We start from the raw sequence: 26,587 nt of genomic DNA on the forward strand, positions 1-26,587 counted from the left end.
CCAGACCCTCCCACCTTTTCCGTACCCCATGCCAAAGTCTCCCACTTTCCTTCAACTACTTTTGTAATGCAACATTGTTAAAACAAAATCCTGCAGCATCATGCAAACTCCAAATTTAGGAGCAGCATATGTTGAAAACACATTCCTGTAGAAATTTATATTGAATTTAATATCAACATAAATAATATGAGATATATTGCACTGCTTGGACTCTTCTTTTTCTTATTTTATTCAAAAAGGGCTCTGACTTGAAAAATAAATTTAAGCACCTTCAGATAACTTCAGTGCACTCTATTACATTTGGAACGCTACGCCATTGTCCTACAGAATACACAGCATACTGCTAGAGTCCCACTGGCCAATTTAAGAGCAGAGCTAATTGATAATGAAGATAATCCAACCTAGTACTACAGTGACTGCAACATAGGGCCCTCCAGAATGGAGCCTTCAAATGGAAAAATTAGGGCAGATGCCCAGGATTCCAATAGGAGCATGGGGAGATTTTATATTTAAATTATTTTAATATTGTAATAGCAAATGAGTCATTTGCTGGATCTTGACCTTCACTTTTTGTTTTTAATGGGCTGCACAAATCCAGAGAGATTCCAGTTTTCAATACTATTTAACCTTTCTATGCCTTTCCCCTCCATTCTTCCAAGGAGGGAACGCTTTTTTTCTTTTTAACTTCTTCTTCTGTATACCGCTGATCCAATAACTTTACATAATTTATGGAGTCTCTCTTATTGCAGGTCTAAATGATCTCTTAAACCAGTGTGTTACTTTTATTATGCCTGTATTCTCAACAGTAACAGGGAGGAGGGGAAGCTGCATAAAAGCAATCCTTGGATACTGTTACACTGCTCCCTAGTGACCTCTTCCTAAACTACAAAGATGCTTTATTTTTTCCATAATATTTGATAAAATATCCAAGAAGTTCTGCTGGTAGAAAAATATTCTGTATTCCATATAAACACAGTAATTCTGCAAATAAACAAAACTAATTCAACGGTAGGTAGTTTCTTCCTTAATTGCTCCAAACTAAGCTTAATAAATAAAATACAAAATTATCTAGTCCTTCAGGGGGGAAATTTTACAAAAGCACCTAAGTGACTTAGGAGTCAAAGCATTTTTGACATTTAGAGGGATTTAGGAATCTTTGAAAATTTTACCATATATCTAACGTCAGAATAAGGGTAAGGGTGTGTCCCAAGAATGTTAAAGTCTTATAAATACGGGTACACTTTAAACACTTGCTTTAGCATCTTAAGTAAAGGGGATATACTATAATTTGTATGTCTCCATGAGCCATTCACTAGATTTTATGTATAAGTATGTATAGGCATATAGGGAAATGAAGAGGACATTACATAACAGGCAAAAAGCAGCAGCTACTTCAAAAAAATCTTATTCTCCATATCAAGTTAACAAGAGAAGACAAATGTTTTTATAACACCCAAACAAAAACAGCCTTGATGGACTGGCATGCCTATTCTCTATGCATTTTCTATAAACGAAATTAGATATTGAATACACTTCAATTAATCCACTACAGAAACATACTCTACTAGTTAAAATAGATCATTAGCAGAAAAAGGGCCAAATAACAGATACACAGTTACTACTTTACTTCCACACTGAGTTTAATATTTTATGACTACATCAAAACTGCAATCTTTATCCTGTCATGTTACTCTTAGATTGAGAGTAAGAATGTAGCAAGTTGAGATACAGATCTTAAATATAGTGCCATAACAATTAGCTGCTCATGAATACTAGTCAAATAAACACATCACATGTTTTATTTCCACAAAAAAAATTGTTACACTAAAATGTGCTTTCATATGACCCAAATAGCTACTTAAAATAAACGGGATACATGAGATTTTAGTACTCCAGGCTAAATGTGCACAAAATAATTGGGTATCTTTTGTTTGTTTTGTTAAAAAAGGAAAAATACGTACACCTGAGACTAACTAGAGCCAAAGGATTAATGCCTCAGTGCTGCAGCTCTACTGCAGCAATTCAGAATTTAAATAGGCTGACACTGTCCACCGTTGACTAGCCTGGCTAATGGGTAATCAGGGCCACATGTCACTTCAGATGCTGTGCTGTAGCCATAAGCATTCTACCGAAAGGTCACAGCTGTACATTACGGAAATCAAAGTAATTACAGAAGCCAGAGGACCTGCTCCCTTGCTCTGCATAGTACTTTGGATCCACATTGATCCAGCATCTGACTTCCAACTGAGGAACCCTTGGGGCCACATCCAGTGTAAGAGTGAAGATTGCCTCTTCCTAAAATCTGTCAGTGTAAATAGGACTAAGACTTTATTCTCTACCCATTAAGCTGATTACCATTTCTTAATGAAAATGTATCTGTAAAAACTGACTATAAGACTGATAGCGAGTGACAGCCTCTCTCTGTAATCCAAACGTACAAGCACTAATATGTCACCCTTATCCTTTAACAGAGATTGTAGTTCACACTTTAAAATACCTTTCTGCTCACACAGTTGAGTCAGTACTACAGTGGGCAGGATTTGGAAATAAAATATACTTTTGACATGTGTACCACATTGGATATATACTGCATCAAATAAAATCAATTTAATTTTCAGTAGGCGTTTTGGGATTCTAACGACTCCCCTTCCAGATTCCTTCAACCTGACATAGTCAGGGGGACATAGCATAGGGCACAAATTATAAACTGCGGTCAATATTCTCCTGATCCAACTTGGAGGTTTTTATACCTGGTTCATATAACTCAGAACACAATGCATTCAAGTCTACAACCTCATCACTACATTAAGCCTTTGGTAGTGACTGTTAGTGGCGGTAGCTAATATGCGGTCAACCAGAAAAGGAAAAATGCAAGAGTCAGCAGCAGCAGAACTGATGAGAGGCTAGATCTTACACACAGCCATAAAAGTACCCCACCAGTTATCGTACTAGATACATACCTAAACAAGCTTTTTTTTTTTTTTTAGCCTTGTACCTTTTTCCTCCTTTGGCACATGTTCTGAACTATTTCAGAAGCTAAGGAATTCACCTTTCATTAGACATGATTGCAGCCACACTACCCACAGTAATTGGGATAATTAAATTACACTGAAAGATTCCATTCAAGTGATGACTTATTTTCAGAGCCTGCTCTAATTTGTCTAGCGGCACCTTAACAATTAGACAGTAAGCAGCACTGAAATTTCAGCAATGCTTTATCTCTATAGACTCATTGCTAACGTATCTTTAAACACAAGAGTGAGCCTTGAAAAATTGTTCATTACCACTACCAAAATGAGTAGCTCATATTCTTAAAGCAATTGATTTAAAAGAGAAATACGCCAGACATTTAGAAATGTGAAAAACCTATAAACATGGGGGGGAGGAGGGATACCTCAGTGGCTTGAGCACTGGCCTGCTAAACTCAGGGTTGTGAGTTCAATCCTTGAGGGGGCCATTTAGGGATCTGGGGCAAAAATTGAGGATTGGTCCTGCTTTGAGCAGGGGGTTGGACTAGATGACCTCCTGAGGTCCCTACCAACCCTGAGATTCTATGATATCTGTGTTCTGTATAACTTTAATTTATATTAACAACAATGTATTAGTGAGGAATAGTTAGTAATCCTGCATGAGGTTCATGTTTAAGTTGTGCTTATAAAAAATATGCAACTGTCTCCAGCTTCCACAACTGTTAAGTGCAACAGAAAAATAAATTCATTGCTAAACTACAATATCAGGCTGTCCTTTAAACTCAAATTATAGGCTCACATAAACAACTTTAAATCAGTTTGCACCTGATGCAAGTAAACTACACAGGCAGATAACATTTTGACATTCTTCTATGTTGGTGTACATTGAGATAGTTACATAGCGTGGGGTTAAATGGGTCAAATAACAGAACAACTGAAGGAAAGAAAAGAAAAAAACCATGCAATTATGAATAGATCATCAGCAAAAATAAAAGAAATTCTTAAGTATTAATGGTACATCAAGCTAATTCAAGCAGGCTAAAGTAATTAGAGACACAACCTGGGGCAGAACACAGACAGTACAATACTGTGCTGCCAAGAAATATTAAAATAATCATTTTCAGTTTCACTGATAAAGCTATTTTGATGTGTGGCAAAAGAGAATTACATCTTAATCAGGAGATCTTTTAAAAGACCTATTGTACTTTTGTAAAAAAAAACAACAACCCTTCACACAATTTTTCCTACTACCAAAAACAAACAAACAAAAAACAGCCTATGACCTGTAAAAGTTTGGCACAGAATACCACACAAAGATAAAACCCATTTTCTTTTATTTAGAGCAGTAATTTATGGCCTGATTCTGCCACGCTTACTCACCCTGAATAGTACCCTATCTCACAGGAGTCCCGTAGAAGACAAGGCAGAACAGCGGCAAAACCAGGCTTTTATTTATCATGTTCAAAAAAACCCAAAAAAACCCACAAATTCGATTTAATTAAGTTTGAACGATTAGTAAGAGAAGATGACCAAACAAAAATAACTTCTAATAAAAAAATCACATAAGAGGAAGTCTGAACATATACACATCAGAGGGACCAGAATTATGGATCTTAAGGAATTAAGAGAATTAGTTGCATTTATTATACCACGAATAATCACTTTTGAAAAATCATCAACCACCATGAGGATACCAAACAGTAAGACTAAAGCAAACAGAACAGATTTCCAAAAAAAGATAAAACTGAGCTGTCCTGACAATTCAAATTTCAAAGAAAAATAATATTGAGAAGAATCATTAACTACCTACTACTAGAAAATACCACTGGTATATTAACAAAGCAACAAACTTATAAAGAGTAGCTCTTCGGATACAAATGTGATTTAATTCAAGAGCAAAATGTCCATTACTTTAATAGAGCACGCTAGATGCAATATATTTGGATTTTCATAAAGCATGAGATACCGTTTCACAAAATTTTACCTGGAAAAAAATTCAATTGGCTTATTGATAGGAACAGTGAAGTAGACTGAAAAGTGGCAAAAAGATAATCCATGTTTATGGGTCAACAGCAGCCAGTTAAGCTGTGTGAGAGTATGAAGGTGGTTAATGCAAAAATCAACTGCAGACTACATAATAGAATTTATGTAGCCTAATTTCCTGATAGTGGAAGTAACCTGTTAGGTAGATGACTATATTCCATCACCTATACCCACAAGTATTTGAGGGTGCAAAATTACAGGTCATTTTTGAAAATATGACTCAAATTCTAACATGGGAGCTCCAAACCTAATGCTAAAAATTTGTATCTACTACCAAGTCTACAATTCTATTCTTTATACAATGCTTAATACCATGCTCCATTACTGGAAAATCTAAAACAGAATGACAGGACAGCAATAAAGACAAGGAAGAAGTAGGAGAATAAGAAAATAGGTGACTGGACAGCACATATCCATCTGTATAATACATAATGATGGTCATAAACACATAATACAAACAAAAAACAGTTGTGAAGGCTTATAAGATATCTAATAGAGAGAGTTATCTAGCCCGTATCAGTGTAACACAAAGTTATAAAAATCTAAATGTAAAATCCAAGAAGAGATATTTATCGAGCTGGTGTGTTTTACAATTAATTTTGGTACCCATATACTTGTCTTATTAATGGCTCCATTAACCACTTTCCTTACATACATACTGTTAACTTGCTGCATGCCTGCATCATACTGTGTACAATACTTTCCGAAGACAGCTTAATTGGTGAAGATTTTGCAAAAAAGGTCCCATTTTAAAGCCTGTTTGTTCCATAGATACAGAGAAATTATTCTACCACCAAATGTTATTAGGAATTACCTAACTCATTAGGTTATCACCACCATGTACACACTTATGTTAGGTACAGCCATCAAATCTTTCTTAAAAATGGACATTCTACAAAGGCTGCAAGCATCAAGTCAAAAACTTTTAATTAAATAGAATTTTAAAATTGTAACTGGGCTATGAAAATGTCTGCATATCTATTCTGGATCAGAGCTTAATCTTGTTGCTACAATATGTCTTCACTCATCCCATTCTCTCATTGTTTAGTTTTTTTCCTATACATGCTCATCACAGGAGGTCCCTAAAATTAGAATTCAAGCAAGGGATAATGAATTCCTGTTTTGTAAAGTGCCTGAACAAACAGTAACTACCACCACCACCCCTCCCCTACTACTAATAATAATACGTAAAGTGGCCTGGGTGAGGAATGATGGAGGGCTGGGAGTCCACTACCTCCTTGGTTCTAATCCTGGTTATGTCACTTACTTGCCATGCTGCCTTGGACAAGTCACTTCAAGATCTGATATGGTAAAGTAGTTCAGCACATGCTTAATTTTAAGCATGTGAACCACTGTACTCAAGTCAATGCAATGCTTAAAGTTAGGTGGGTGTTTAAGTAACTTGTAGGATTGGGGCCTCAGACTCTTCATACATAAAATGAGGATAATTATTCTTACCTCCATCTATTTCAGTATCACCAGTGGGAAGCACAGGAGAGGAGGGATAACAACTGAATGCCTCTACAGATATTCGACCATACAAAGTGCTATATAAAAGCTAATAAAACATTAACACAGCATGTTCAAAACAGCTACAAGAAGCTAAAATGTTCCATATCTGCCCTCTCTCCACCAAAAATCTTTTACAATGGGCAACCTTGCAGCTGTTTTAGCGCATTAGTAGTGACACATTGTGGGCACCCTCAGTAAATTAGCTCAGAAGTATACATACAAAATTAAAGAGTCCTTAACTCCACCTGCCATCAAGTACAGAAATTAAAATAGAACACAGTATATTTTAAATACAGGACCTTTCAAAAATGGTTGATTTTCCCTTACCTATTAAATATGGCTTCACAAAAGATTTTTTGTTCTTCAGCCAAAAAGTAAGATGGTGACAAAGACACAAAATAATTACATAAGAAATTCCTCATTACACACACAGATTTTCTCAGAGCACTAATGGGAATTACTCAGGCATGCTCCTATAAGAATAGAACTCTACCTTTTTAGTCGGCTATTTTCCCCCCTCCCATAATCATCGTTACATAAGGCCAAGCACTGACATATGGTACCATAAGACCTTTTCATTTTCAAGAAACTGTAATTTTGTTTCTACAGAATCACTGCATCATTTTGTAAAGACTAAATTGAATCTGGTGTTTCCCACAGCTGTAAATCTCAGATTAAATCATATTTAATCTTGGTAAGTGTTTCCTCGAAGATGTCTGAAATCAGTGAATCAATTGGCCATTGATCAGGATTTGTATTACCTGCCATAAATTTATCTTTTGGCCCAAGGTTACCTCTTCTTTTATTGAAGAAAATGGCATAATTCTCACGGAGTTCAATGAGAATAGGAGCTGCTGTCCTAGTCTGAAAAACACTTCACTTTTTAATGTATAGGCAATTCTATGCCACTCAACATACTGAACATTTAAACAGGTTTCAGAGTAGCAGCTGTGTTAGTCTGTATTCGCAAAAAGAAATACTTGTGTACTTGTGGCACCTTAGAGACTAACAAATTTATTTGAGCATAAGCTTTCGTGAGCTACAGCTCACTTCATCGGATGCGTTCTGACATTATAGGAGAAGGCCACAGTATGTAATAACCAGCTCATCCAGTACAGATATGCACAAGAAGTGGAGGAGTTGTATCACTGTATAATTCCACAGGTTCCATCTCTCAAGAGTTCCCTGAGAAATGAGACGGGATGGAATCCCAAAAGTTTTTAGGGTATATGTCATGAAAAATAAACTGCAGCTAATCACAAACAAGAAAATTAAACTTTTATTTTTTGCATGCAAAATTGCAGAAATTTAATCTTTGATACAGGGAATATGAAGAGAATAGAATGGATTTCTCCTTAATACCCTAAGATCAACATGGGTACACAAAGTATATTAGCTTAATTGTTAAGAATAAAAATAACCTCTCTATTTAGAATTTAAACCAAGAGCAATTCATTCGGTACTTCTACTCACAGAAAGTCCATTTGGTCTATCTTTCCTCACTTCTTTTGCATGTACACCACTTACCACGAAAAATGGCGTATACTGTAGACTAGCATATGTAGTGTCCACACCCGCGTAGCCACCCTAGCAGAGGTATAAATAGCAGTGTAGCCAGTGAGGAGCGGCTTAGGCAAGTGAAGACGCTGGAAAGGTGTGGGTATGTATGTCCTAGCTCAAGCAGTGTCTTCCTATCGACACTGTTATTTTTAGCAGTGTAGTGTGCTGCTTCCTCCCCACTGATGGAGCCTTTCTCCACCGCAGAGAAAGGCTCTGGCACTGGGGAGATGATGGAGAAAGACTCGGGCAGCTCCCCGCTGCTGGAGCCCTGCCTCACCACAGGGAAACACTCTTGCACTGGGAAAAGGCTCTGACACGCGTAGCAACACACCGTAGCGTGGACTCAGCCTGCTTTTCACTGCAGCATGTAGCTACACATATATTACATGCCATCAGAAGTGGCGTGTAGTGTAGTCATAGCCTTAGACACTTACTGATGAGATGGGATCTCAGGTAACTATGGTTCTTAGAAGAGAAAACCCAGGGACTGGAACATGGCAGAGATAAGGAACTTCAGGAAATAGATTTAACTAATTAAAAATTTTTCTTTAAAAATTAGAATAATTTCTGTCGTGGCCAGTTTACAGTTGGGGATAAAGTAATGTTTTGATTAGTACAGTGGAAGATGGGAGATGCCTCAAATACACACAGTATGTGGAACTACCACTAGAGGGAGCACAGAGACTTGTTTCATACACAGAAGACATTTAGGAACTGCATATTTCTTTTCCATTTTTTCTTTTGTTTTGTTTATTTAGCCATTGTGTTTTACCCTCAGGTACACAATGGAGCTTTTTCCAGGAGTAACCGTCCAAATTAACAATTGTCAGTCAAGTTACATATTTAGTGTTTTTCTTCCATGCTGTATTTATGATTTGGAACATCTTCTCACACTAGTCCATAAAGTCACTACTCCCTATCTTTTAAATCCCTCCCTAAGGCCTGGTCTACACTGGGGGGGGGGGGGGGCAGGGAATCGATCTAAGTTACGCAACTTCAGTCAATGTACTTAGACCTATTCACCGTGGTGTCTTCACTACCGTCAGTCGACTGCTGCCGCTGCCCCGTTGACTCTACCTGCGCCTCTCACAGCGCTGGAGTAGAGGAGTCAACGGGAGAGTGCTTGGGGGTTCGTAGAATCATAGAATCTCAGGGTTGGAAGGGACCTCAGGAGGTCATCTAGTCCAACCCCCTGCTCAAAGCAGGACCAATCCCCAATTAAATCATCCCAGCCAGGGCTTTGTCAAGCCTGACCTTAAAAACCTCTAAGGAAGGAGATTCTACCACCTCCCTAGGTAACGTTGTTCTATTGCGTCCAGACTAGATGCTATAAATCGACCCCCGCTGGATCGATTGCTGCCCGCCAATTGGACAGGTAGTATAGACATACCGCTAAGACTCAATTCTATTCTGATGGCTAGGTGAAATTGCCAACTGATAACTGTTATGTGGATGCCATGAGAGAATTTTAATACCGATCTTATGCATTTTATTTATCTCATCAGATTTCATATTCTACTCTCCCCTAATTTTTAAAACTGTGTTTAGTTATATCTTTATTATATATGTCTATTAAGTCGGAGTAATAACATAAAAGATTTCCCACAGTCACACAACTTCAGTCTGTTATATAGTATACCTGCATGAAGACATTTCTTAAGTAGATATAAATATGATCTGCATAAACAACAAATGTATTCATGATGTTATGCTTCTAACGTATTGTTTCTTTCCAACCAGGAAGGGACTGAACCCAGCAACTGGAGTACAGAAGGCTGTATGTGTGTGCACAGTGCTGAGCAATTCCCAACTGGGACTCTAGGTGCTACCAAAATAAAAGATCCCAACCAGGATTAAATCCTCTGAACTATATAGCAGGCACTGGTTGTTAATCTGGAGAACACTTTGGTTACAGTATGCTATGAGATACTGAGTAGGAAAAAAAAATCCATCTTTACCATCTTGGAAGACCCTTTCCACATTCAGCCCGTAAGTAGCACAGGTTTCATAGTAAGTGCATCTCTTCAAATCATTCGACAGCTTTCTTGCTCTGGCATCATCAATAACACGTGGATTATTAGAGTTTATAGCATCTATAATAACAGCATGCAGAGGGGGGAAAAAAGCAACAGCATTAGCAGTTTTATCCTGATAACAAATCCTGTATTCAACAGCAGCAGTTTATATTTAGAAAACACCCTATGCCTACAGAGCCTAAAAGGTGCTTAAATGTAATCCTAAAAACAAACCCACACAAAAAACTTCATAAAGAGACTAAAGGTTGCACAGATAAACAAAAAAGCCAGGTACTGTCAATTTAAGATTACATAACAGTAACTTTCCCTTTTTGCATATAAATACACATCCGACACAAGCTGCTTTTATATAAATTCTCTACCTTTTAAGACATGTAAATTTCATAATTTTTCCTCTGCACCCATATACTATACATTTAAAGGGACGTTTCCTCTAGTAATATTCCACAATAAAATTATTGTTCAGAGGTGCATCTTGGACTCTTCTCAGGAAACACAAGTAAATAAGAGTCCTATTATCAGCATTACTTTGTTCAGTAATTTCTACTATATTGTACTTTTAATTGTGACCTAACAAGCTGTCTTAATAAAGTCAAGTATTACTTCACCAGAGAACTGGCTATACTTTAAAATACCATTTAACTCTGTAATTAGTGAAAATTTTGTTTCCAAAGTTCATAGTTCTAACTACTGATCTTCCAGTCACTGATACAATTCTAACTAGAAAATAAATTGAAACTTTCCCCCCTAAGTTACCATAAAAATGCATATAAGGCTACCAGGTGGAATATATTTAGAGTAAGATATATTAACAAAATACAATCAATATTGCTGTAGTCCTTTGAGGAAGCAAATTACTTTTAGATCCCTTATTAACGCCAGCACATTGACTAATAATATGCTAAGTATGATGTAAAAATGACTTTCATGGACAGTCTGATATACGGAGTAGTAGGATATAGGGACAGGGAAGTGATGATACACCTACTACCATAATGCATAAGCACACTTCTTCACTTGAGTGTTTAACCACCAATATTAATGGCCTCTTCATGTAATATTGTTGGATAGTGTTGTCTGTTTATTTTTAAGAAATAAAAAGATGGAAAAAATAAAAATTAAGGCTTGGCTAAGGGCCAAAGGCAACAGAACTCTTCCGGGTTCCAAAATGTATAATGTAAATTCCATAATTCAACTCTCTCACCACAGTCCTTGCAGACATTACAAGGGTCACAGGAGTTCTTCCCTCTGTATAGATTCTGCAATAACCTTGGTTCACCCCTATACATCCCACAAACTATGCATTAAGTTTAGTTTACATTTAGCTTACCTGAGTATATATCCCTAGCCAGCCTGCCTAGGTATAAGTGGCAGTTAGGAGACCTCACTCGCACACTTCACAAGTCGGCCAGTTCCCTTTTCTTGACCACTACACATCCAATATACAGCAGCCCTTCTTACAATCACTGCAACTTGAAATAGTCCTCGGAAGCCTTTGCACAGGTCTGGGCATAGGTGAATGGCCCCGTTTACTACAAAATTAAAAGAATGAGGAGTACCTGTGGCACCTTAGAGACTAACAAATGTATTTGAACATAAGCTTTTGTGGGCTAAAATGCACTTCATCGGTTGCATGCAGTGGAAAATAGAGAAGGAAGATATATATATACACACACACACACAGAGAACATGAAAACATGGGTGTTGCCATACACACTATAACGAGAGTGATCAGTTAAGGTGAGCTATTATCGGCAGGAGAAAAACAATACAAAACCTTTTGTAGTGATAATCAGGATGGCCCATTTCCAACAGTTGACAAGAAGGTGTGAGTAACAGTAGGGGGAGGAAAAATAAGGGGAAATAGTTTTCTTTTGTGTAATGACCCATCCACTCCCAGTCTTTATACAAGCCTAATTTAATGGTGTCCAGTTTGCACATTAATTCCAATTCAGCAGTTTCTCGTTGAAGTCTGGTTTTGAAGGTTTTTTGTTGTAGTATTGCGACTTTTAGGTCTGTAATCGAGTGACCAGAGAGAGTGAAGCTGCTCCTTCTGATAAGAGCTCACCTTAACTGATCACTCTCGTTATAGTGGATATGGCAACACCCATTTTTTCATGTTCTCTGTGTGTGTGTATATATATACACACACACACACACATATATATCTTCCTTCTGTATTTTCCACTGCATGATCCGATGAAGTGGGTTTTAGCCCACGAAAGCTCATGCTCAAATAAATGTGTTAGTCTCTAAGGTGCCACAAGTACTCCTCGTTCTTTTTGCTGATATAGACTAGCATGGCTACCACTCTGAAACCTGCAAAATTAAAGTGGCTATGCATACATGCACTGCCCATCTTTCCTTAGGTTTACACTTAGGGCCTAATCCAAAACCCATTCAAGTCAATGGATTTGGATTACACCGTTAATGAGCAAACACACCTTCTGAACATGCTCAAAATGCCATTTTAAAGGCCAAAGAAATCAAACCCATTTTCTGATGCAATAAGGCATGCAGTACTCCTCAGTGAGGACTATTCTCCATACAAATCTCAATACTAAAATGTCAGGCATTTTAGCTGTAGGGCTGATCTGAACAGGTTGCAAGAATTATTTTATGCTAGGAAGAAGATTATTAGTTTCCCTCTCTTTGTGTTCAAAAAAACTGAACCATTTTTGCTCTAACACGTATGGGCAGCGATCATTTCTGGAAAATTTCATCCACAGAAGATCAAAATGTCAGTAATGAGCAACTGAAAACAGGGGGCTGTAATAGCAACTGTTATGTAACCTTCAAGATAGTGGGTTGCAATCAATGTCCTATTGTAACATAGTATATGCCTAACTGATTACATTTCCAGAAGGAAATGTTAACTGAAGTAGTTGATGGTATCTGAGGAAACATCTAAGAATTCAAGAGTAATCACATTAAAATCTTTGGAGTAAAGAAACGGATGTCATGGAGAAATGAATTTCACACCTTAGGACCCAACACATGACACTGACTTAAAACAGGATAGTGGTATTCCTAAATAGCAGCTGATTGTAGATACCCATTGATGCTCCCACAGGACCAAGAAAGAAATAGACTTTATCAACACCCTTGAATATAAACAATTAACATAATTAGAAAAAGTCATTAAGAGGATCAACTCTTGATTGCTCATAGCCATCGTAATATACAAACTATTACTGATGTTAATCTTTCAGCTTCAAGGATCGGAAACCACAGTGCTGCTATAGTATGATCCTCATAATAAACCATCACCTATGTGTCAAGATTTCCCAATATTCTGAAGCGATATGATTGTACTCACATTGTTCAGCTCTCAGAACTCTGAGAAATGCCAACTGACTAGGAAAGTGGTTAGTTTAGTCCTGAAAAAAACTCCACTACAACAGAGTGTTTTACATTGCAGTTCTCACCTGTACCACTTACAAACTGACATTGTGTGAAACTACACAGATTTTAAATATCACCTCTTCCTCACAAACTATATGGCCCCAATTCAGGAAAGCGCACATGCTTAAGTCCCATTAATTTAATTGACTAATCACATTCTTAAAAGGTAAGTACATATTTAAGTGTTTTGCTAAATGAATGTCTGTATTACCTTTATATTCATATGAAAAAAGAATCCAGCACATTCTGGATATAATCAGCTGCTATTTAGGAATACATATAAATAAAACCTATATTTTTATACATACATTTGTGAATTCTGCATACTAAGCTATCACCTTCATGATGATCCTCATTCATTTCACAGTGGGGAGATGTAGTTATTCCACACAGGAAATGAGAAGATCTGAAGAGAGGATTTAGTGAGTGCAGAAAATTGAAAGGAATAAAGTAAAGGGTTTTTTAAAGAGTTTATTCATGGAACAATTGACAGAGCAACGAGACCCAATCATAATGTATGTATTGTTTGAAACTACAGTTTACTTTAATACGGTTTTTAGCATTAGCGTACCCACCAGTCAGGGTATTATAAGGACTAATTGATATTGTAAAATACTTCAAAGATGTATAGCACTAAAACCCATTACAAATCAGACCGACACACACAATGATAAAATTTTCCTATTTCCCATGGCAGCTTATAGTAACAATGCAAAGAACTACAGCATCACAAACGTGATCAAAAATGTACCTAAGATTCAGCTACAATTTATTTAGTAGAAACCAATGAGGTTCCCATAAGATAAAATCTCATATGGACTTGAATATAAATTGCCATTACTGTGAATCAATACTACACTTGGCATTCCTGTCTGAAGTATCAGAGTAGTAGCCGTGTTAGTCTGTATCCACAAAAAGAAAAGGAGGACTTGTGGCACCTTAGAGGCTAACAAATTTATTTGAGCATAAGCTTTCGAGAGCTGTAGCTTATGCTCAAATAAATTTGTTAGTCTCTAAGGTGCCACAAGTCCTCCTTTTCTTTTTGTCTGAAGTATATTACTTAGGTTAAAGTTTCAAAAATTTTAAATCTTATCTGTGATGTAAGGTACCAACTGAAGCATACTGGTTTTTATACAGCTATCTATTACATGACAGCTAAAAGGTAAAAACAAACATGTCTGCTTGGAAGCAAGTCTAAGGATTTTTCTTTGTAAAACCAGCAGAGGGTGCTGAAGGCATGTGGACAATAAATGCATCTAAAATTAGCAGCATCACTTAAATATCTTTTTTTTTTGGTTTCAAATGATATTTTGTTGTCAAAATCTGGACCTCAATTTCACCTGGAGATGGGGGAGAAAATATTTCCCTCTATTTTTCACCTCCATATTCACAATGGGGAGAGGATTCACCTTTGGTTGCAGGAGCAGCGGGGGGCAGACACTAGCATTTTAGGGAGATCATTCAGAGATCATTTCACAACCAGTCTAATAGCTATGATTAGTGGATCAGTAGCAGAAACCAGTCAGATATAATCGCCACCATAACATTAAAAAGGACAGTGTCACCTTGATGTGTAGCTAAGAATGATGCCTTGTATTACCCTTGGTTCCTGCCTCTTTATCTCCCAGCCCTGCTATCATTAAAATTCTCCCCTTCTCTTCTGTGGCGCTCTGGGAAAAAGACCTATACAAAACTTCCAACACTGACCACATCACTGTAAGGGAAAACACTGAAAATGGCACAGAAAGCAAAGAAATCCTGAACAAATATCTTTCCCCTCCAACCTTTCTCTTACAGTAGCTATCTTAGATGTTAACACATTGTGAAATTTTTAAGTTGACAGTGTCCCTTTAAGCAATTCACTTCCCTTTTTGACTGCAGCTTCTTCTGTTCACCCTAGGATTTTTTTGTATCATCTACTTCTCCCTTTTATCTGTCACCTGCTTCCACCTCATTACTATTCTTTCCCCTCTGTGTTCCCCCTACTTCCCAGGCTTCACAATGAGCAGCTTTGGTTTCAGAGTTTGCAATCAGGCATTGGGCTGTCAAGCCACTCCCTGCCCCCAGACACTGTCTTAACTGGCAAAAAGACAAAGTGAGGAAGCAATGAAGCCCTAGATCAGCATTAAACCATCCCCAACTTTTCACATTGCTGCAGGCTAGAGGGGAAGGGGAGTCTGAAACCACAGCTGAAAACACTGAGGAGGAGGGAGAGGGGGAATAAGTAGCTACTTTTCATGAGAGGATCTGAAATTGCACCCACCTTCAGAGCTCGCCTGTCCTGTAATAGCCTAAGGCTATTGCTGTTCTAACACTGTTGCTGCAGGATAGCTTTTTCCTAAATGGGGTGAAGTATTATTGTGGGGTTTCTTTTTAAGTGACACAAAATGCAAGTGACTGTGCAGCAAATCTAAAATAATGAGGATTGAGGTCTGGCCTGCAAATGGCAACCTTCATTTTTTATAAATATTTATAGCAGAATGATTGACAAGTGTTATTGTCTCCTGTTTTGTTTGTGATTTAAGGGCAGTAAACGACTGGTCTGTTCTGGATCTTTAAGCAATTTGAGTCCCATCTTAATTTAGGTCATGATCCTGCAAACACTTATGCATGTACTCAACTCAGAGCATGAAAACAGTCTCGTTGATGGAACAACAAGCAGACATTATTGGTCAGAGTTACGAACACTTTAAACTACCCCCGAGGTTCAGGACAGCCATTTTCTGCTAACATCTGGAATGTACTGCATTTTCAGTTATGCCCCAAAAAGGTTGGTATGAAAGGAAATAGATCAAGTTAAGTATGTTTGTCTTTAAAAAAAAGTTCCAATACAAAACTGTCACTTTAAAGACACTTTCAGACAGGTAATCAGCCAAAGATAACAGAATATGAAGACAGCAACTAGAATACCGGTATCTTCTTAGAGATGTTATAACCAAGACTGCACTTACCTTGGGTTCCCACTAGTACCATTGGGATTTCACTAGTGTTACGATAGTTAGCCATACGACTGTAGTAGTGGTAAACTGTCTGGAAGCTTATTTCATCTTCCAAGCTGAAGACAAATATAACAGCATCGACCCACATGGCAAACTACAGAGGAAAAAAAAGGAGGAGGGGAGAGAGATTCAGTGGGAAAGCAGTGAGCAGCAGTCAATAAAATTAGCGGGATTATCCTGTGCTGAAGGGAGGGGAGAAAGAATGCTGCATTCGGGAAATATAACCATTAACACTATTAACTCAACTTGCTTTTTAATTTTACAGGGAGTTTGGGACATATGAAGGTAAGGGTTTAATACACGTATTATAATATTGGCTTGAATCAGGCAGAATCTGGGAGACAAAATGTATGCTATTAATTCTAGGTATATTTTAAGTAGTAACCGGTTTTTGTTGCATAGAAAAATTGGGAATGAAATGAGCTTGCCTTTGCACTTGTGAACGGCAGGAATATTTTAAAACAGGTATCTAGAAATGAAAGGTTAGTTCAAAAACCTATTACGTTACTTTCCGTTCATCCCTTAATATATGTATTTTGATTTCTTAACTAGCATCAGCATTGACATTCAAACCACAACACTACATTCAAGGGTTTACAACTTTACCCACTAAATTTCAGATCTGAGCAAAATCTCAAATATTGCTTGCATTTCTTTTATATTCTAAAACTCAAATTTTAAGATATCTGAATTTGCAAATGCCATAATTATAGAAGTTTAAGTAAAATGATTATGCCTTAGGTTTTGTAGTGGGAAAGGGAACTGGTTTTCCCTGGTGTCATAAATCTACTGAAGGAGAGGCACTTCTGTGCCCAGGTAAGGCTTAAAACAACCATATCTGTAGGGAAAATTTCAGATCACAAGTACTAGTTAGAAATATTAAAAGAAACTAACATGGCAGCAATTCATCTTGGTTATAGAGTGCCAGAGAATTTCTTAAGCTAATAAATAGCATGTGTTATAATTGTGTCCATTCCAAGACTAAAGTTTCCACCAATAATACAAAGCTAACCAGCTGCAACCTAAAATAAGACACATTATCTCTTCATATTTATTAGTCATATTACTGTCATACATACAGAACCAATCTAGCCAGGGCCCCACTGTACAAATACATAGCAAAAGGTAGATGCTGCTGCAAAGAGAAGATTAGGCAAATAAATAACATCACCTACTTCTTATCTAGCACTTTTCATCAGTAGATCTCAAAGCTCTTTACAAAGCGGGTCAACATCACAATCACCATTTTACAGATGTGGAAATGGAGGCACAGAGGCGAGGTGACTCACCTAAGGTCATCAAGTGTCTGAGCGGGAATAGTACATGAGTTTCCTAATCTCCACTCCAATGCTCTATCCACTGGACAACACTGCCTCTATGCTCTCCATAATTAGCGTATTTTATGTTTAGATATATGTGTTATGCATTATTGTTCTCCTGAGTTTATGCCCATTGTTACTTCAGTATTTCTAAGTCTCACAATTTTAAGTTTGCAATGCTTCACATTTTTTAAAAGCATCAGTTCCTAGGATCATGTGATTATCCCTGTTTACACTGAAAATTTCCTAGCTTTTATGGTTGTGTGTGTGTGTGCGGGGGGGGGGGGGGGTGGTTGAAAACATGAACCCTCAAGGCTCAACGCTCAGAAAGAAAATAAGAATCCACAGGCTATTTTTGGGGTGTGTGTCTTATTTCTATTAAAAGAATTTATACACATTAAATGATCATGAACCATTTGAACACTTCAACACACCTGGATGTCTTTTCACTTAGGATCATAGAATCACAGAATATCAGAGTTGGAAGGGATCTCAGGAGGTCATCTAGTCCAACCCCCTGCTCAAAGCAGGACCAATCCCCAACTAAATCATCCCAGCCATGGCTTTGTCAAGCCTGACTTTAAAAATATCTAAGGAAGGAGATTCCACCACCTCCCTAGGTAATGCATTCCAGTGTTTCATCACCCTCCTACTGAAAAAAAGTTTTTCCTAATATTAAACCTCCCACACTGCAACTTGAGACCATTACTCCTTGTTCTGTCATCAGCTACCAATGAGAACAGTCTAGAGCCATCCTCTTTGGAACCCCCTTTCAGGCAGTTGAAAGCAGCTATCAAATCCCCCCTCATTCTTCTCTTCCGCAGACTAAACAATCCCAGTTCCCTCAGCCTCTCCTCATAAGTCATGTGTTACAGTCCCCTAATCATTTTTGTTGCCCTCCGCTGGACTCTTTCCAATTTTTCCACATCCTTCAAGGTGTAAGAACAGCAAAAACTAATCTTTGCAGTTCTCAAGACAGATACTTAATAAGCCAACCCCCTACAATGTATTGCCAATGCTGTATTGTGCTAATACACAATATATGGCAGCAAATGTTCAACGCTGTCAATGTGTGCGAGCTGAACTGTTGTCAGAACTGGAAGCCTAATGAAAAGCATGAGAGAGGTACAAAAACTGTGGAGGAAGTCTAGCTGGTGGATTTTAATGTATAATTAATCTCATACCATGGAATCAATTGTATTCTGCCTAGAATTCTTGCTTGCAGCGCTGATATTCTTAAAGAATAATTTATGAGATGAATGGTTTCTGTAGAATGTATTAAAATTTATTGAAACCAGTGTACAATGATGGAAAGGTATTCCATCTATTAATGGTTATGAGATGCACCAAAGGAGTCTATTTATAAAATAGCTCTCTTGGGTAACTTTTTTTTCTGGGGGGGGGGTGTGTGTTTGTGACTAAAGAGAGAGAAATAATTTACACACCATCTTAAGTAATTTAATGTTATGAAGGTGCCATGTTAACAGCCCCAGAAACTGAACTCTTTGAAAAACAGCACGGGCAATGGCAAATTCAAGCTTCCCTTTCATTTCCTCACTAATGTGCTTCAAATCCCACTGTGGCAGAGAACAGTTCTCTGGGCAGAGAGGACAGTACAATTTCATATGCATTCAGTGTCTTGAATGGCACCAAAGGCATCCATTTTTATTTTTTTAATTAAGGTGAACACTTGTTCAAATGAGGCCAAAAATCACACTAGTAACCTAGAAACTGTATCCCACAGCAACTATCATGAGCCATCCAAATCCCTCCTAACTGTTGTGTTTTATCATAGGAGACGAACAGTTTTGTGGTAGGTCAGGAACAACTAAAATCATGGCTGGCGAGCTATGGAAATGGCGATTTATTCATTATTGGTATGCTTTAAAAAGGATGAGGATGAAAAGCAGACTACCATCAACTGACCAATACTACATATTTCACTCGGATTTTATCCTCAAAAATGAGCTATTTTTAAAATTGTTTATGTATTAACTTGGCACAGAAAAAATGCAAAGCAAAAAACAGTAATTGTCCTTTACTACACCTTTATCATGGATTTTCATACTTTTGTTTAGTCTACAATATAAACCTTCATTTTTCAGGGCATAAGTCAAACTCCAAATCGAGGGGTTAGAAAAGAAAGTTCTCTGTAGGCAATTTAATCTATAATTGCCAGCTTCAGGGTTTTTCACCTTCATCTGAAGCTTCTTGTATTAGACAACTAATCGGATCTGGAACACCAATTCCCAAACTCCAAGTTCCCATTTCTGCGAGAGGACTGGAATGGTGACATCACAATAAGCTGAAGCATGAGCAGTAGTTGGCACTTAAGAAAGAAGAGAATGTCTAGGCACTTCTAAGATTCACTTCAACTGCGGCAGTGGCTTCCAACCTATTTACCATTCTGGGCTCCATATGCACCCCACAAGGTGTTATGTGGGCCACATCCAATACTACCCGTATGGCCCTGAGGATGTCACACGGGCTGCAGCTCACCTGTGGGCCGGAGGTTAAGACCCACTGAATTGAGGACTGGGAAGGCTGCCGCACAGGTTTCTGCCTATTGTGAAGTCACATCCCTTTTATTCCTCCATTTAAAAAAATATTCCTAACAAAAACAAAATAGAAAAACCCTTTAAAACCCAAAACTTTATCAGGCCATCACTGTGAATCAAAGGAAAAGAGAAGGTTACAAACAATATTTTCCTTCAGATGTTCCACTTCCATCACAGAAATTATCAATATTAATTTGTCCAGAAATAGTATTTGGGTTTATTTTGTGAATTAGATATATGAGAAAATCACAAAAAATTAGATCTTCTCTGTAACAATATTACATGACCAAATTACAATTAAAACAACTTAAGAAGAGAGATTACTTCTGTAGACATATATTTTGTTCCTATAAAACACTGATTGGCAAACAGGAAGAAAATATACATTCTGATACGTATTATGACTTTTATGAAATGCTTTGTTGGACACAAATTCTGATAATTTCAATTTAATATTTGGTATTTATCTGTCAAATAATAGTTTTGTAGCAGCACTAGATACAATGAAAACACTGCTTTGGGTGCCATGTCCTAAATTCTGCATCTATAACCACTGTGTGTGTAGTTGTATTAAGTGAACATACTACAAGAAAACAGCTTTTTGGTAGATTATAATACACACACACACACACACAAACACAACATATATATATATAGCATGTGTATTATAATAAACTTTTATATACACATATAGGCTGTTGTAAACACGTTTCTCAGCCATGTTATTCACACTGAGTGTTAAGTAGTCTGGCTCTCTCTCTTACCTCAACACAGGTAGGTTTACCTCACAAGATCCCAGTTGAATTAAGTAAGCCTGCCTTTTGTTTGTAATTTCCCTTAAGGGCTTCTCCTCTAAGTCTCCTTCATTCCTCTGCCTAACCTCTTCTCTTCTCCTTTGTCTAAACTTCTTCCACAATGCTTTAATCCTCCCATGGCTAATGGGCAATAGTGGGGCATTGAAACAGAAGATGCTGATGTTGCTTGCAACACTACATTCAGCTCTTTGGCAGCAGAGCAGCTCAGCAGCTCCTGCTGCTTATTCTTTGAAGCTGCTCCATCACGAACAGCTGAGGGCAGTGAGGCCAGTAGATTGTATTTAGCAACCCTGCTAATAACCAGGTAAGGGGAGGCAGAGGGTGATCCAGACACACAGCCCCAGACAAACAGACTGTAGCCAGAGTTTCACCATATGTACTAATGCCCATATGAGCATATGCTGACAAAAAATTTTAATGGTTTCAACTTGTATCATCCCAGAGTATGGGAACCAGAGAAAAATGACCATCTGTGTCCTCTTCAGAGTTATCAAAATCCTGTGTGCAGTAGAACAGCCTTCTACAGGACAAAAGAAGTTAAATAAACATTCAGTAACCAAATAGGAAATGCATAAGATTACAATGGCGCCCTATTGAGGCCTGGAGAGCTATAGACTGCCTCACAACACTACAAGGAAGAAGCAGTAGAGATGAGGCAGAATGAGGAAGAAGGACAAAGATTTAAAAGCAGACACTTCTAACACATTTCAGTGTGAGTACATCTGCTATGATAATATTATGAAAGGACTTAATCACATACTTCAATCAATTCCTTTTATATGAACGTTTAATAAAAATGTAATGTAGTGTCGTTACCTGGTCAGTGAATCAGCTTTGTAGCCCTGAATTGTGCATGATAAGTCCACATGTTCTATGTTCCTCCAGTTTATCAGAGTGAAATTTACAACTTAAACCATTTTGTAAGTACCAAAGAACCAATTTTCAACTGAGGATGTTAAGTATTGCCCCAGAGACCATCGCTATTGATTAATTATATGTAATTTTAAAATACAAAGATGACTTTACACATTCAAGCATATGGAAATTCTCCCCCAAAAAGGTAGATTTAAATGACATCTCCATTTTCATCAGGCTGTTGGAAAAGGTGGGGCAATGAGCCAGCTTTGCTTTCAGGTTAGGTGACCTGAGCAGATTGCGATATAGCTTGTTCACATCAGGAGTAATATATTCTGCTGCCTTCATAGGAGGGCAATCAGTGCATTCTGTTTTGAGTTACGTGAGTAAGTTTTAATCCATCACATTTATATTCTTAAAGACATTTAAAAACTTCCTATGAAAACATCAAGTTTTCTCAACCTACTGACTTAATTCTTTGCACTTTTTCTTATACCAAGTGAGATATAATTTTATTAAAGTTATTCATTTTCATGATCTATAGTCTAGCCTAATAAAACTCTAAATGCAATACTCACCTGTGCCTCTGGAGGGCCCCCTTCATCTCTAATCAGCAGCAGATAGCTTTGTCCATCAACTACTATCTCCTTCTTGAATCTCCCACCTGTCACACAAAGTAACTCATTACACAAAAGAAAAAGTAAAACACAACAAAGGCTTCACTTGTGGAAAATAATATTTCTAAGACTCTCGCTTAAGCATTATGTATTAATGACAAATGTAGCTCAAATCTATAAAGTTTCATGGATGCAAGACTTATTTAGGAAAGCTAACTCAATTACATATTTTAAGGAGTTATAAGTCTGATTGAGAAGCATATTTCAAGGGCTCTATTACACATGCTGCTTAAGAAAATAAGAGATTGTTAAAAATTTTGATAGCTAGTATATGAAGTAAAGTCATTTTGTCCACAATCCAGATGTGGTTTAAAATAGTAATTTTGGGAAATGCAAGTGTCAACAAAATGGTATTAATCTGAAGTTACATACAATACTGAATTTTCACATTACCTCACATGAGAACTAAAATAATTAAGCTACATACACCCTTTATTTTTCCTCAAGAGAAGCCCAGTTCTTAAAAGTCAACATTTAACATTATGAAAATGGTATTCTCTACTCACAAGTCACAATTAGGGAAAGGGTGCTGAAACACTACACGTTAGACAGAAGAACTACAACGATGGCACTTCCGTGAGATGTACTGAACTATGAAAGAAGTGCTGTACCATTTACTAACAGAATGAATTAGAGACTTATTTTGGGTTAGAGATAAAATGGTAGAAGCTACAAAACCTTCTCTGAAGCAAGAACTATTTCTGGGCTTCAAATACATATTTTGAAAGGAAATGGAGTATTTAATGTTTGTGAAGACCAGGGAACTGGCACTTCAGAAACTGACCTCTTCAACTGTCACAGATTAAATGAGGCATGCAGCTGCACTGTAAGTTTCCTCACCATTGCCCTGGTCAATGACATCAAGTCTGACCTGCAGGTGGGATAGGGATTATCCTTCCCTTGGTTGAGAGGTGTTTCAGGCACCATGCTGTTTCTCATGACAGACTCCAGATAATACCAGATTACATTTAGGTTTCTGAGCCTGACTGAGCCTCAACCAAGATTAGCAAATCTGGTCCATTTAAGGCCTTAGGATGGATTTATACTCTGCTCCTAGAAGTGAAAGCATTCTTATCTTACTGACTAAGCCACACAAGACTTCAGCCTCTATGCATAATGCCTTCCAATTAACCCACATCTGAGTTCAACAGGCAAAGATATGCTAATAGTATAATGTTATTGGTATAAGATGTGTCTAGTTTTTCCTCTTGTATTAGAAGTTAGGCTACTTCCAATTAGAACTCTTCCTCATCTTGTTTTTAACCTAATTTTGCAACTCTACTTTTTCTTCATAAACTTGTCATAGAAGTAAAACTGAAAAATACTTTAAAAAAATATTTCATATGAAAGTGACCTACTGAAATAAGTGTTCTTACAGAAGAGCATTCACCTCAAGTCTTTTGTGTATCATTCTTCAAACAACAAACAGAAAGGCTAGCATGCAGAAGCCAGCAGTAATCCTTTGAAACTTTAACAGAACTCTGAATGGAATTCAGGGAAATGATACAAAATTAAACACTGGCTACTTCAGACTCACCTTTTTCCCTTTCTTGATTGCTACAACTCTATATGAATAATTGCTTGATTTGCTGAGATTACTGAACAGCTTGATTCAGTATTTAAGATAGCTACAACTCTGAGTAAAAGTGGCTAGAACATAGCTTTTTCTTTATACTTCATTACATATAGTTCAGGAGCACCAGTAAAATTGTGGGAAATACCGATTTGTCTGATCATCACACTGTACAAAACTGGGATCTACTGTAGCTCAGAACAGCTTTTGATTAAATCAAAATCAAAATCAAGTCCCAGACAAAAATCCTTTCAAGCCCATCATTAATAGAATTCTAAAAATAAAATTAAATGGATCAAAGAAAGCTGACCATCTTAGATCACCAAGTCTGAATTTCCATTAATTTCATTATTTTCCTTTGAAAAAAATATAATAAAGTTTACCAAAAAAAACCTTATCAGCTTAGTAAAGAATTAATAGAATTCAATATTGTAAATGCTCAATATATACTCCTCTGGGGACATGTAAATTTTTAAGCTCTAAACAACTGAATGCCAAGGTCATGTAGTTTGATGTAAAGTGAAGATTCTGAACAACTGTTGCAGCAGCCCTCAGTTTTCAGCCTTCCCACCTTTTAACAGTAAATATTTGAACTCTGAACAGGCTAACTGTAAAACAGTTAATGAATACCCATTTTAAGAAAGAGCATCCATCTAACTCATGATCCATAATGTATTCACTCTTGTGGGGGGAAAAAGTCTTGGGCCACGTAGACCTCAATGCATTTTCACATACTCTCCATAGGTTAAATACAGACAAGAGGAACATAGGCTTACGTAGAGAATTACAACCCAGTAAGTGTGTACAGTAAGTAGGTAGTAAGGAGAACGTGGCTGCAACCACCATAGAGAGAGATTTCATTTATCTGTAAAAGCAGCAGAGAGTCCTGTGGCACCTTATAGACTAACAGACATATTGGAGCATGAGCTTTCGTGGGAAAGTGGGTATTCATGCTCCAATACGTCTGTTAGTCTTTTAGGTGCCACAGGACTCTTTGCCGCTTTTACAGATCCAGACTAACACGGCTACCCCTCTGAAGCTTCACTTATCTGGACTGCCACTTCTCCCTATCATCTCAAGTGGCAGCTACAGTTTACTAGCATTGAACTGGGAGAACCTAATATCCTTAAAGGTGTCTGATACAGCAAAGTTTCATTTTGTGGGAAGCAGAAGGAAGAAATCAACATCTGACAAGGTGATGTACAGGGGTAACCAAAATTACTGACCCTCCGAGCCACATACAACAACCTTCAGAAGTTTGAGAGCCAGGGTGCACCTGCCAGGCTCCACGCCCTGGCAGGCATCTCCTGCAGGGCCGAAGCCTCGAGACACCCCTCCCCGCTAGGTGAAAGCGAGAGGCGACGTGTGGTGGTAGCACGTGGGGTCACATGCTCCCCACTCCAGATTTTTGCCAAGGTTTGCTGGCCCCATCCAGTCACATGGTGCCGCCAGGCCTCCTCCCTGTGCAGCAGCTGCTGGAGCCAACAAGCTGGGAGCTGTGGCCATAGGAAGAGGCAACAGCAAACACCTGAGAGCTGCAGGTAAAGCCACTTCTTTTGCAGCTGCCTCTCCCTGCAGAGCTAAAGCAGCAGCCCCTCCCTGCAGCTCCCAGCTGTTTGCTGCTGCCTCTCCAGGCAGAGGTAACACCTGGGAGCTGCAGAGAGGGGCCACTGAGGATAAAAGGGAGGGTGTGCTTGCGGGTGAGAGTCAAGCTGTGTGTGTAGGGGGCAGGGCGACAAACCTTTAAATTGTGCCTGCCTCCTCCTCTCCCCCCCCCCCCCCAGCTAGCACAAGCAGTCTCTGGCAGAAGCCCCGGCCCCATCACAGGGAAGAATCCCTGAGGTCCCCCCCCACACACCCCGAGTCTGGTAGATGGAGAATGGAGTGGGGCTCCACAAGCCGCACTAACTGTAAAAGAGACACTTGCAGCTCACGAGCCAGTTTGGCAACCCCTCGGTATGTATAATGTTATCCACAAGTTCTCATTTATTTAACAGGTTGCGTTTTTTTTCTTCCAAAACAACATATGCCATAAACCAAAAGTTGTTTGCAGTGTTCTTGCAGCTGTGTCGGTCCCAGGATACGTGAGAGACAAGTTGGGTGAGGCTATATATTTTATTGGGCCCACTTCTGTTGGTGAAAGAGACAAGCTTTCAAGCTACATAGAGAATTCTTTGGGACCTGAAGAATCTTCACTTTACACAACACTATATTACATTGCCATTCAATTACCTCCAGGACCTGAAGAGCTCCATGTAGCTCAAAA

At 38.1% G+C, this 26,587-nt stretch overlaps 1 protein-coding gene across 8 annotated transcripts in view; it reads right to left on the bottom strand.

The window, feature by feature from the left end:
* Positions 1-26,587, bottom strand: part of AGAP1 (ArfGAP with GTPase domain, ankyrin repeat and PH domain 1) — a 694,100-nt gene that overhangs the window by 374,874 nt on the left and 292,639 nt on the right. For 7 of the 8 annotated variants that reach the window (XM_073306802.1, XM_073306800.1, XM_073306803.1 and 4 more), the window contains 3 exons: positions 22,650-22,735; positions 16,477-16,618; positions 10,043-10,177 (listed from right to left, as the gene is read on the bottom strand). In XM_073306802.1, the coding sequence (XP_073162903.1) occupies positions 10,043-10,177; positions 16,477-16,618; positions 22,650-22,735 (363 nt within the window). The remainder of the gene's footprint in view (positions 1-10,042; positions 10,178-16,476; positions 16,619-22,649; positions 22,736-26,587) is intronic. The other variant, XM_073306804.1, reaches the window with a different exon arrangement.

Source organism: Lepidochelys kempii, chromosome 11 (assembly GCF_965140265.1).
Source record: "Lepidochelys kempii isolate rLepKem1 chromosome 11, rLepKem1.hap2, whole genome shotgun sequence".
Classification (NCBI taxonomy): Eukaryota; Metazoa; Chordata; order Testudines; family Cheloniidae; genus Lepidochelys; species Lepidochelys kempii.